Source organism: Galdieria sulphuraria, assembly GCF_000341285.1.
Source record: "Galdieria sulphuraria unplaced genomic scaffold scaf_0, whole genome shotgun sequence".
Classification (NCBI taxonomy): Eukaryota; Rhodophyta; class Bangiophyceae; order Galdieriales; family Galdieriaceae; genus Galdieria; species Galdieria sulphuraria.
Window position 1 is genome coordinate 169051 of NW_005178475.1, and position 12161 is coordinate 181211.

Sequence of the window (12161 nt, forward strand, 5' to 3'; positions counted from 1 at the left end):
CCTCTTTGAAGTTTTCCGAAATATGTTAACGCCTTTGAAAATTTCAAGCACACACCACACTCGATTATTCTGTCAATTGTTCCACTCAAGTGCAATTTCACATAATTGGAGATGGTTTTCTAGTACTTCAGCAGGTGAAAGGACACTCAACAAAAGAATTTTCAGTAAGCTGGACAAGTCAGGTTACATAAGGTCAATAGTCAGGTTAACTGGTATAGCTACTGTGAGTTCATTTGCACTTGGTTTCTATCTATATAGGAATGAGACCCACGAGAGCTATGCAACTTGGACCGGAGGAGCTTTACGCTTTCTAAGAAGTCTGAGTGTAGGAGGTATGATATTTGGAGATTATGTTTGGAGTATGAAGGGATTCCGCCTCGTTTCGGACAATATGGTTTCTGATCTCCACGATACGCATCAGCGTTGCGCAAAACGACTCCTGGAACTTTGTAGAAAGAACGGCGGTTTATATATCAAAATTGGTCAACACATAGCACAACTGGATTACTTACTGCCAGATGAATATTGTCATACGTTGCTTCCTCTTGTGGATGCATGTCCGACTCAACCTTTAAGTGATGTTTATATTACTTTTATCGAAGATCTTGGTTCGACCCCTGACCAGCTATTCAGTTTCTTTGACTCGAATCCATTTGCATCGGCTTCTTTAGCACAAGTTCACACGGCAGTCACCCATTCTGGTCAAAAAGTAGCTGTAAAATTGCAGCACAGGGGCTTGAAAGAAGCAGCAAAAGGAGATATTGCTACGGTTGCTTTTCTGGTGGATATAGCAGCCTTTCTGTTCCCTGATTTTGATTATCAATGGCTGGTAACTGAGATTAGAGAAAACTTACCCAAGGAACTTGATTTTATTCATGAAGCACGAAACGCAGAACGTTGCCGTACAAATTTTGGAAACCGTCTTGACGTTACAACCCCTGATATCTTTTGGAATCTTTCGTCTTCTCGTATTCTTACGATGTCTTTTGAAGAAGGATGTCGTCTTGATGATGCAGAGTCGATGAAATCTGTTGGACTGGCACCCGCAGATGTATCACGTATTGTTTCTGAAGTTTTCAATGAGCAAATATTTCTTCATGGTTTTGTTCATTGTGATCCTCATATTGGTAATATCTTAGTTAGGCCGAGGGCAGACAAACCAAAGAGTCCGCTTATTGTCATGCTTGACCATGGACTGTATCGAGAACTTTCTCCAGACTTGCGTCTTTCGTATGCAAAGATGTGGCGTTCTATAGTTTTAGGAGATAAGCAAGGCATTATAGAAAGCTCTAAAGCATTAGGTGTTGGAGAATACTATGAATTATTTGCGCAACTGTTAACAACGAGACCTTGGAGAGACATCGTTTCTTCGGAAGTGGATCTCGACCGTTTAAAGATGCCAAGTACAGAAGAATATCGTTTGAGAATTCAGAAATATGCGGTTTCTGCAGTTACAGATATCTCCAACTTACTTGGCCATCTTCCAAGACCGTTACTTTTGTTACTAAAGACTAATGATTGCCTCCGGAGTGTAGATAGAGCCCTTGGAGCACCTCTGAATACTTTCATTATTACAGCAAGATACTGTGCAAAGGCAATCGAACAAGCCGAACTTCGGGCGGCAGCAATGGGTCATGTCTCTGAAAGGCTATTGGGACATTTCCGAGCCCGAAGAGATCGTTTGACTGTTGAATTTCGTATCTTTTTATTTCGGTTCTACATTTGGCTGAATATTTTACTTCATGCCCTGAAGGAGTTTCTTCCTAAGGGGTTTTTTATCCAACGGCAACAAGTTTATTCTTGAAAAGATCTTGCTTTCAGAAGCTACAAGGCGCTTCTGAACATTTTGTTGGTACTTTTATTTAGAAAGATAATGATATTGTTTATAGTTTAGATAGGAATAGGGTTATTCATGCTGGAGTGTCAACTGATATTTAGGTAATACAATTTCAGAAGCATATTCTTTTTGAACTGTATTAGTGCCTTGGAATCCGTCGTTGGACTGTCTAAGTGAAAGCTAAAATATAAAGTATGAAGCCATAAACTGTGTTTACCTATTTCATTGTATTTGTTTGCAACTAAGTATCAAGTCGAATTGAGTCTTTTGATGCAATCACCAAATGAATCTCTTCCGAAAATGAGAACAACTAAAGAGGAAGTCCTAGCCTTATTAGGTTGAACGACCTTCTACTTAACCAACAAAGCCCACTAAGTAGTCTACAATTGAGGAAGCAAAATGTGACTATCCTTTCTGGTTGATTGAATAGTTATTTTATTCAACTTACAAGCTATGTTTTCCAGCTTCTGTAAAATCTTTTAACATACATTTCTGATTCATTTCTAGAATGGCATTCTAGAGATTCCACATTGGGAAATGGATCTGACTTATGTCTGAGAACATTATGAGAATGTGGTTGAATATCATTCGAGGACTTGTACCGAACAAACAAGAGAAACTGCAGAATCGTATTTCTTCTATGCCACTCGTAAGTTATGAATTCTAACGTTGGCTTTCTTGAAATAGCTTCTTTAAACTCCACAGGCAGCGACAAGTAACGGAGTCGAACAAGTACATGCGGTCAAAAGTTTGGAAACGAAAAAATTCGAGTCGAGCACTGAGGAAGAATCTGGGCGTCGCGTTTCTTCGTGCTATCTGAGAGACAGTATGATTACCAGGATGAGAACACAAGGAGTATCCCAGGATGACCTTGTACGCAAACTTTTTGGACTAAATAATGTGCTGTGGGTTTTGTTCTCGTTGTATTTTTTGCGTCTGTTAGTTGTTCGTACTATTCATGGTTTATCTCCTGTTTGCATTGACTTCTTGTTGACAAGTATCTATGATGCTCCAAAAATTATACTCATGTTTGGACTTATTTGGGCGAGCTCCTATGCTTTCTATTTAATACTTTATTTAGAAAGAAAGAAACTTCTTTCACGTATGCTAACGAATGCCCTATTGAGGTTTTGTTTACTTTTGCTACTTATACTTCCTTGTAAATGGGTGTTATCCTGTGAATATCCAGTTGTTCCTTCTTTTTCTGTGGCAGCTCAGGTATGAGCACCGAAAGTCTTGTGGATGTTTCTTTGTTAATGTTTTAGGCGACTTGTTTTTTCTTAAAAATACATTCGTTCGTTGCAGTGGTCGAAAGAGAATGTTGGAGAGGAACCAGTTTGGATTTATTGTTAGATTGGAAAATGTTTTCTTATTTCCTGGTTGCACCAACTCTAGTATATCGTGTGAAGGGTTATCCTAGAACGAAAGGTATGTATTTTTTATGGTGCATTTGTATTTCGGAACGAGAAGATATGACGCGACATAGAAATTAGATGGAAATGCTTTTTTGGTTTGTTCATTCAGGGATGTGGACTGTTGTTTGTGATGTATCTTATCATGACCGAATATATGTTACCATTGTTTCATAATGCTTCCGACATTCATAGCATAGAATTTGTAGTTACGCTCATTGTACCAACTGGAATTTTTTATTTACTTTTCTTTATCCTTATTTTTGAGGTAATACTGAGCATTTCTAGCTGCAACTATATTTTCATCTCGTTAGGTTATGCTCAATGGATTTGCGGAACTTACTCGTTTTGGTGATCGGTTATTTTATGAAGACTGGTGGAACTCTGTAACGCATGACGAATTTCTAAGAAAATGGAATAGACCAGTTTATAACTATTTGATGAAAATTGTTTACAGTCATTGTCGTAAAATGGTTGGTTACTATTTTTTTAGTTGACTGAAGCATTGTTACATGAGATACTTTAGGGGACAAACAGATTGAAAGCGATGACTTTGACAATAGCATATTCTTCAGTATTGCATGAGCTTGTTCTTGCAGTGTCCTTCAGACGTCTGAGATTGTACCTTATGTCACTTATGATGACACAAAGTATGTATAGTGCATATGTGAGTCATTTGTGCGAATGATGCGTTGTTTAGCACCGTTAATTTGGTTGATGAATATTCTGCTTCGTATTCAAGAGCGTAGACCCGTTTATCGCCAAATATCGAATATTTTCTTCTGGAATTATATTTTCTTAGGTCCTACTTTGCTGATGTTGATATATTCACGTGAATACTAAATGTTTAGCTGTAATACGAATTCAAATTCTGTAAAACAACTGCGGAAAGACAAATAGAAAGGTTGAAAGTGTGTTACAGTCTTCGATCATTGGAACAACAGCTAGACATGTGTCATATCAGAAAAAAGCGATGGAAAACTTTTCACCGTTTTCAAATTTGCATATGATTGAGTTAAAAGTAACCGATAGGGAATGATTGGACAACCTTTTGTTGTTACTTCCCCTGGATTGTACGGAATATTTTGGAAAGACATCCTGGTTTGGAAAAGTTTTGAGAACTTCACTTGGATTAAAGATATTAAGAGACTGAATGAAATGGAGAGTTAAGTTGAGACTGAGTCTTGTGAAGAATGATGAAATCGTGATATGTCATTAAGTGACGAAGTCATGACCATTTGATGACAAGAAAAGCATAGTATCAAAAAACTCATGAGAGAGTTGGCTTGTAAAATCATTCTCGCTCAACGATATTCTACATTTTTCGATGGCAGCGTCGTTAAGTGTTTCAAACGTATGCAGAATGCCATTTTGTAACTCGCATGTCTCAACAACTGATAGAATTGCCTTGTGGATTTTATGCTTTCTTAAAGCAAGATAATAGCGTTGTTACTCTAAACTTGTAATATGACATAGAGCTAATTCTGTTTGTTTATGTTTCATAATGGGCTTCATTACATTCTAGAATGACGAAATGAAAAATGTCGTTCTTTCTTCGACTTTTATATGTTCTCTCATGTCAAATGAAACAACTAGTTGAACAAAGACATCATTAGAGCAGCAAACAGAGTTGTAACTCTGTAAGCCGTTTTCTTATTTTAACTAAGCTGAATTGAAGGCAGAAACTCATTTCTTTAGAATATTCCTCTTTTCAACAATTCATGAAAAAGAATATCAACTACTTGATATCGAGGCAAAGTAACTCTCAACAGTGAATTTTTTTGCAAAAGGCTTTTGTCTCAAGGTAGATCCAACGAATGAACTCTGTAGGCAACGAACACAGATGATTCACGGAGACGTTCGGTTTTTTTCCGTCCAACCTTTTAGGAAAAGGGTTCAACTGCTTCAGAGACCAAGCATACCCAATACCCCTAGCAATACCTACAAAACTTGTCAACTCAAGAGTCGACCATAGCATAGAACGAGATATCTCAACCTGCTCCAAAGCCGGAACCAAAACCTATTCCACAAAATGCACCTGAAAGATATCCACTGTGTACAAAAGGTCTAGAAAATTGCTGTAAAAAAAGTAAGACATAAACTACAACGTACGACGTGGAAGGAACCACCACACACTGAGTCCTTCGAAGACACTTTAAAGTTCCGAAACCTATTGCTAGCCCATAACCCCCGCCCATAAAACAGCCTACTGTAACACCAAGACCAAGATGCGGCCAAAGTCGTTCGAAGTTATTCTTTAAAGATACTCTGAAGGGCTCAACTTCTTCTGAAGCCTCTGTTCCCAACCACATTTTGAATGATTCAAATCAATCCTTTTCTCTCTTTTAGACAAGTGAAATGGCGTTTGTCACTCATACAACACAGTCATAGGCGTTTTCTCCGCTTACGATGAGACGTATTTACCCCAGTATCTTCTTGTTTGCGAGAACTTTCTGCCAAAAAAGTAGGAACCGGAGGCGGTTCTTCTCCTCGAAGTTTTGAAAGCCTCACCTTTAAATTATGTAGATCCCACTCCTTCCGAATAAGCACCTTCTCTGCTTCAAAGTAATTCAATAGATCCAAACGAAGTGAATCAAACTCTTCTACAATTGTTGCAGTAGGCATAGGACGAAGGCCCACTCCGAGTTCTTCTAACATTCCTTCCACTCTCCGAATATTCCGCTGTGAATGACTAACAGGCGTATACAGAATGCTACTTCTTTCAAAAGCACCGGAATGATATCTTCGACGTGGAAAATTACCTTTACGGTCATACTTTTCAGATGCCGACGCATTTCCAATTTGCTGCTGCCTGTGTCTGTTCGAAAAGTGCTCCTTCTGACCGGAAGGATACTCGACAGATGGAACGATATGTACAGAAGCAGGGTGCCTAATATCCCCTCCTCTTGAAAGCAGTTTCTGAATTCTTTGTCTTTCCTTTGCACGGCGTTTTCTATTAGCCTCTATCTGACGAGCTTCTCGAACCGTGTTTTCTTCCCTGTCCAGCTCCTTCTACAAAGCCAAATAAGTTTTCGATAGTTAAATAATATTCCTATCTCACCTTTGAAAATTGAAACGCGTTGTCTAATTGAACTTTCCTTTGTCTTTCATAGTCAACATCAAAGGGATTTGCAATTAGTGCTTGGACGTGTTTGAATATGACACTGTTCCTTGTACTGGGCTCAAACTTGCGAGTTTCCGCCAATTTTCGAGCAACACTATAGTAACGATTTTTCAATTCCTCCAGAGAACGTCTTTCATCTGGCCAACGGTCGTAAATCACTGTAAAACGGAGGTTATACTTTTCGCACAGTTGAAATAAGAGATTTGTTTCTTCACGTGACCAAGAAGAATCGCTATTCGTTTCTTGACACACGACTTCATATTCTGAATCGGTATATTTCAATATTTTCGCTTCTTTGTTCAAGTTCGAAAACAAGTCCTCCTTCTCTTCATCCTTGTCTTCTCTACTCCAATGGAACAGCTCTAGTCCATCTTTCCTTTTTGCACTTGAAAACGCTTTCCATTTCCATCGAGAAACTTGGTTATTCGAATATAACCCCACAGGAACTGAAGGGAAGACGGAAACGGAGTTTGTGAGGGAAGCCCAGTCCCTTCCATACACAGGGTTACGAGTGCCTCTTCCTTCGCTAGTTATGTTTCTAACACTCTCCTCCGTGTTGACAATTTCACTATACTTACATAAACTTTGTGTCATTCAAGAACTGAAATTACTTTGAAAGCTTGCATGACCATCGAAAATTCTGAAATGGATTATTCACTTACTCGACTTCTTCTATGGCAAACTTATTGAAAAGAACCTCTTGAATAGCTCTCAAAGAGAATCAGGTTCGATATAGGTATATTTTGTAACTGCATTGGAGATACACTATTGTGGGTAGGTTTTATCAAGTGTAAGATAAAATGTTTTTTCTTCCGAATAGTTGACTGTTTGTTCTTCGTATTCCAAATACGTTCGAAAGACTTGAGTCGAAGTGTACTCGAAATTGATTGATATTAGGTATCGATACTAGAAAATCTTTTATGATGATTTGAGGGTCTGAAGTACACTTGCTTTCGACGTGATATTGGATTTCATTCAACTTGACTTCCAACTGCTTGTGTATAAATGCCTCTTCTTGCTTCTCCTCTTCGTTCTCGTCAAAAAAGACAATGCTCCGGGTTGTCTAGCAAGCTTTTGTGACAAGAGAAAGTTTAGTTGGCTTGCATTAAGTTGGTTGTCTTGCGATAACCCTGCATCCTGTATTTTGGAACAAGTTATGGGTCAGTAAAGTCATTTCATGAGATTCTACAAAAAAACGACGTTCCGTGCACAAAGGAATTCTGAAGTGCTCTGGAAATGAAGTTTCCTGAACAAGAGAGGTACAAAAAATTGTCATAAAAGAAATAGTAGGATAGCTTGCAACTCATCGATGTCACAGCAAAAGGCATTTATTATATTTTTTTCGAATTCATTTCAAAAGAAACGAACCCGACTATAGACAACCTTCTTTGACACTCAGAAGTACAGGCGTTCCCAAATTCACATATACTAAACTCTTCTCGTATATGTAACTATGGAAGCCAGCTCGAGAAAAAAACTGGAATCATTCTTCGAAAATCTTCAAATATGATAAAAATATAAACACATTGAAACCCGACAAGGCAGCGGTACAGAAATACCATAACAAACAACTCATATCACGCAATTCACTCAAGTCCAATTGATCATACGCTTCGAACAGGGTCGCTCAAACAAAGACTGAGTCTCCCTCTGGACGAGAAGATGAGGTGGAACAAAATTGTTCTCTTCATCTTCCTCATCTCTTTCCGAGCTATTCTCCCGAGGAATTTCGAAGTTGTTCGTGCTTGGAGACCTTCCTCTTCCATTTTTTATCGAACAGAGTTGACTTTCTCTGGCAACGTGATTCCGTGACGAAAATTCGAAAACTTCCTGTTCTTCAATCTCGCCAAACCCGTGGACAGAAGTTTGTGACTCGCTATGAGACGAGGAAGTAAAAGTAATTTCCCCTTCAGTCACTCCCCCGGTTGACAAAATCGACAATTTCGACAAGGGTGGCTTTGTTACAGACCTACTGCCCGTTAACCCTTCAGCTGAATATCCTGGAAGTCTCTTCGAATCCCTTCTGAAAATATCTGGCTTCAAACTTTGGCTTAAATAACCCCCCATCTTCTCTTTCCCCGAAAAAGAGTTGCTTGAAACTTCCCGGACTGAAAAAGGAACTGAAGAGCCGAACTTCCACTTAAAAAACAGTGAGTGACTAGGAAAACAGAATCCAAGGCGAACCTACTGTCATTTGTCCATCACTAAACTCTTCCACTGCGTCTAGCGACGCTACGACAGAGTCTGGGTAAAACGACATAAACCAAGGTTGTAATCAAATTTAGTTGCTATTTAGTATCCTAGCTGCTTCTGTTCAGCTGGTCCCAAACGCTTTCACACCCCTCGCGACACCACACTTAATAGGAAGACAACAAGTGGAATTCCACGGCAACAGGAAAGAAGTCGGCCGCTTTCCAGATCCGAATCTCGAATCAACGGAAAATGTATCCCAACATTTTTGAGGATTCGATTACTGCCAAGCGGTTTTGAATGAAGAATCGGAATCAATTCTGTAATGCTTTTTGAAGCCAAACAGTATTTCTTCACAGAAATGACTTTATTCGGTTGAATGAGTTCCATGTGCAGGTTGACATTGGAGCAAATAAGAACATCCTCGGTTCTATCAGAGAAAGAAGACTTTAATAAATTGACTAGAGTTTCTACGGACTTTTGATAGAAGTGGAGATTTTAGGATCCCAACTCGCTCTGATCTTTAGTTCTCTTTGGACTGTTAGATAGCATATATAGTTTAGGTTTTTAACTCAAGCACCAAATAACCCAGTTCCAAAACTTTTTCATGTATTTAAGAAAAGGTTACAAAGTTGAAAAGGCTATCATAAGCAGTGGTCAACTCGGTAGTTGTGTATGAGAGTGGCCTTTTAAGTAGTGTATTAAATAACATAGTGACAAGGCAATGCCGATTTGGCAATATATTAAAGTGAGATGAGCTTAAGAAACTTGGGGAAGCGTGTTCTGAAAGGCTCGACACCTCTTTGGAAACCACGACGGTTCGCAATCCTTCTACCTTCTTGTCGGTTGATTTGGGTAGATACAACTGCAGTTACGACTACGAGTCTCATCGGAAACTGACGGGGCTTTGAAAAAGTTGAGTATTCGACTCGAGAAAATTCAAAAGCAATTTATAACTCGTCGAGGTTTGAGAAGATGGAAGAAACTTGTTTGTGACGCATCAGGAAGTTAGTGATATAACCAAGAACAATGACTTTACCAAGACTCATTTCAATTCTTCTAACAAGCAAATAAGTTTGATCATCAGCAGCCATGAATCAAAATGACCGTTTTCTCATTGATCGATCATTTGAATTCGATCCATTGGCGCCAGAAAAGTTATGAATCAACCTAAAGTTTCTCAATATATTAGAGCCAGAAAAAGAGACAACCTGAATTCCAGTATTCATAAAGGAGAAGTTGACTATGAATCTGCCGTAAAATCTAGGATACAGCAAAATCAAGAATTGCTCATGTCACTGGGATTTGATAAGCCTATCTGTGATCAACTTTACGATGTCCACAGGCGGAATCATAAAAGGAACTACAATGCAAAGAGAACAAAGGATATGAAAGTCTCCATTCCCAGTAGGAAGTCGAAGAGACTCGCTGGAGAAGTCCCAACAGAGGATATCGAGACCTTAATGGTAGAGAGAGGTTTGAAAGGTGACACGGGATATTCGGAAAAGATGCAAGATAATGAAGAATTTCAGCATTCTTCTACCGTAGATTCTTATCTTCCTGACAGTATTTGTACTCCCTACACATTAAAATCTATCAAGACGACAGTCTACCATTTAGGAAAGCATGTTGAAATTGAAGAAGAATTAGCATTTCAATTTTTAAGTCATGATAGTTGCAAGTTTAAACATCCGTACCCTGTCGGATACAGAGCTACGAAAAGAGAGTTTGGTAGGGTATGGCTGATGGGTATAGAAAGACAAGACAATGCAAGCCCCATATTCTTCATTCAACCTCTTGAAGAGTATCAAGAAGAGGAACTTTTACAAGGAAAACAAATCCCTATGAGCGGAAAGGCTTATACTGGCTATGCTCCTACGTGGCCTTGGACTCAGGCATGTTTAAAGTCCAAGTCTCCGGGAAGAAGAATAAGTGGACCCCTTTACTTTGGATTTTCAGATCCCCTGAACATTTGCAAGGTAATGAGCCTTGAAGGAGGCCACGAACTGCTATCTAGATATCAAGAACACTTGGCTAGAGAAACTTGTAAAAGGACCCAACGACCCAAGTCAACTGATGATCCACCTCGGAATACGGAAGAATAGTCACACACAACTTTTGAAAATTTTCGATTCTTCACAAACTGCTAACCCTGTCGTTCAACAATAAACTTCTGTTCAAGAAGAAGTTTTCCTCGTTACAACTTTCTGAAACCTATGCATCTTCTATAGATGTGTTGGGTTTTGGTCTTCAATTATCATCATTTCCATTCTCGTTCAATGTCACACCGTAGCTTGTCATTTACCAGAAGTCTTGCCACGAAAGCAAAGTCTACGAAGAAGAGTACTTCTTCCACAGCTTTAACAAACTTGCCTTCAGGTTGGGAGGCTTTAAATTATTTCAAGGAAGGCAAACCACCAGAGTTGAAGGTAATGGTGTTAGGTATTGACGTTTCTCTATTATTTAACTGTCGCGGTTAGGAGGACAAGGAATATCCAGATTGGCTATTTTCCCTCAAGTCCCGTCGAGCAACGTTAGAAGATCTGATAGAGAGAGTAAACAAGGTTTGCTATGTGGTCTGTCTTTGATCAGAACATTTTTTTAAAAGATTTTCAAGTTCTATGCCCAAGGTGGTGTTGATGCAGTTGCAGAGAATATTCCCTGGTCTGAATTGCGGAGAATGTTCCGTCTTGCAAATATCCGACGAATAAGGAGACAAAATAAGGAGAAGGCCGAGGAATTTTAAGCCTCGTGTTGGCAACATAATTTCATTCCCTTTGTAATATTATGAAAGAACAACAAACTTCCAACAAAGTTGGATCGTCTAGTTAGCTATTTCGCTCAGTACTGTATTGTGGCTTTACAAACTGTAGACCGAAAAAGGTTAAAAGATAAATCATAACTCCAAAGAACGCAGCTACTGCCAAGACGTCACAAGCTTGAGGAACACCACCACGTCGCCATATGGTACCTTCTCCTGCATTTTCCTTACGTCGGTGCAACAAGTAAGCACTCAATAGAGCAAATAATAAGAGAGAGAGACGATTCGCTATCGTCAGATCTGGAGTCATTGGCACATACGATACACACTTCGCAATTATTGTATCTAAAACTTGTCGAGTTTGTAAAGCACTTGGATCTTGTACAGGAATTCGATCCCTCATGAAAACAGCATATTGATAGAAAATTTTGTAAATATTTCTCATATTGGTCGAACGCATTACTAATTTGGCAGTAATACCTCGACGCACTTTAACCTTTCCACGAAACACCTGAGGATTATTATAGCATTCTGCCAAAGTTGCAATAGCCATGACCTGTTTCCAAGAGCATTCATTCAGTTTGTTTCCATGAAAATATAAAGTCATCAACATACTTGAGGTATCGAAACAAAATTAAATACTTTGAGATCTTTCGCACCGGCAAGGTACTCCAAGCAATCCGGTACGTGACGCAAGGCATCTGTGACCAAGTGATTCAAACAATGTAGTCCATCTTCTGTATGAACAGGTTCTTTAAAATCCTCCAACTTTGAACCATAAGCTTACACAGATCTGCGGTTAAATACAAATGGTGTAAACAATCTTACTCTGAAACA

The 12161-nt window shown here is 39.0% G+C and overlaps 8 protein-coding genes across 9 annotated transcripts in view; 4 read left to right on the forward strand and 4 right to left on the reverse strand.

The window, feature by feature from the left end:
* On the forward strand, positions 1–2059 carry Gasu_00880 (aarF domain-containing kinase). The gene has a single exon (XM_005709185.1). It carries the CDS (start codon positions 23–25, stop codon positions 1802–1804), a length of 1782 nt encoding a protein of 593 aa, XP_005709242.1. The 5' UTR covers positions 1–22; the 3' UTR covers positions 1805–2059.
* Positions 2060–2240: 181 nt separating this feature from the next.
* Positions 2241–4741, forward strand: Gasu_00890 (O-acyl transferase, membrane bound). Its single transcript, XM_005709186.1, has 7 exons — positions 2241–2486; positions 2543–3055; positions 3103–3265; positions 3324–3517; positions 3564–3722; positions 3776–3899; positions 3950–4741. Exons 1-7 carry the CDS (start codon positions 2388–2390, stop codon positions 4090–4092), a joined length of 1395 nt encoding a protein of 464 aa, XP_005709243.1. The 5' UTR covers positions 2241–2387; the 3' UTR covers positions 4093–4741.
* Positions 4742–4744: 3 nt separating this feature from the next.
* Positions 4745–5590, reverse strand: Gasu_00900 (hypothetical protein). 2 transcript variants are annotated; one of them, XM_005709188.1, is made up of 3 exons: positions 5362–5590; positions 5246–5316; positions 4745–5190 (listed from the first exon to the last, which is right to left on the reverse strand). In XM_005709188.1, exons 1-3 carry the CDS (start codon positions 5559–5561, stop codon positions 5015–5017), a joined length of 447 nt encoding a protein of 148 aa, XP_005709245.1. In that variant the 5' UTR covers positions 5562–5590; the 3' UTR covers positions 4745–5014. The 2 variants fall into 2 exon arrangements, with proteins under 2 accessions (XP_005709245.1, XP_005709244.1); XM_005709187.1 differs by having other exon boundaries at positions 5246–5590.
* A 5-nt stretch (positions 5591–5595) lies between these two features.
* Gasu_00910 (DNA methyltransferase 1-associated protein 1) lies at positions 5596–7580 on the reverse strand. The gene is made up of 2 exons (XM_005709189.1): positions 6311–7580; positions 5596–6261 (listed from the first exon to the last, which is right to left on the reverse strand). Exons 1-2 carry the CDS (start codon positions 6965–6967, stop codon positions 5635–5637), a joined length of 1284 nt encoding a protein of 427 aa, XP_005709246.1. The 5' UTR covers positions 6968–7580; the 3' UTR covers positions 5596–5634.
* A 5-nt stretch (positions 7581–7585) lies between these two features.
* Positions 7586–9330, reverse strand: Gasu_00920 (uncharacterized protein). The gene is made up of 2 exons (XM_005709190.1): positions 8562–9330; positions 7586–8512 (listed from the first exon to the last, which is right to left on the reverse strand). Exons 1-2 carry the CDS (start codon positions 8631–8633, stop codon positions 7964–7966), a joined length of 621 nt encoding a protein of 206 aa, XP_005709247.1. The 5' UTR covers positions 8634–9330; the 3' UTR covers positions 7586–7963.
* Positions 9331–9560: 230 nt separating this feature from the next.
* Gasu_00930 (uncharacterized protein) lies at positions 9561–10748 on the forward strand. The gene has a single exon (XM_005709191.1). It carries the CDS (start codon positions 9724–9726, stop codon positions 10666–10668), a length of 945 nt encoding a protein of 314 aa, XP_005709248.1. The 5' UTR covers positions 9561–9723; the 3' UTR covers positions 10669–10748.
* Positions 10749–10750: 2 nt separating this feature from the next.
* On the forward strand, positions 10751–11331 carry Gasu_00940 (uncharacterized protein). Its single transcript, XM_005709192.1, has 3 exons — positions 10751–10992; positions 11044–11127; positions 11181–11331. Exons 1-3 carry the CDS (start codon positions 10843–10845, stop codon positions 11307–11309), a joined length of 363 nt encoding a protein of 120 aa, XP_005709249.1. The 5' UTR covers positions 10751–10842; the 3' UTR covers positions 11310–11331.
* Positions 11332–11335: 4 nt separating this feature from the next.
* The window catches only part of Gasu_00950 (farnesyl-diphosphate farnesyltransferase), a 1295-nt gene continuing 469 nt past the window's right edge, over positions 11336–12161 (reverse strand). Inside the window, exons 2-3 of the mRNA XM_005709193.1 lie at positions 11940–12092; positions 11336–11880 (exon numbers count right to left, since the gene is read on the reverse strand). Of these exons, the coding sequence (XP_005709250.1) occupies positions 11392–11880; positions 11940–12092 (642 nt within the window). The 3' untranslated portion in view covers positions 11336–11391. The remainder of the gene's footprint in view (positions 11881–11939; positions 12093–12161) is intronic.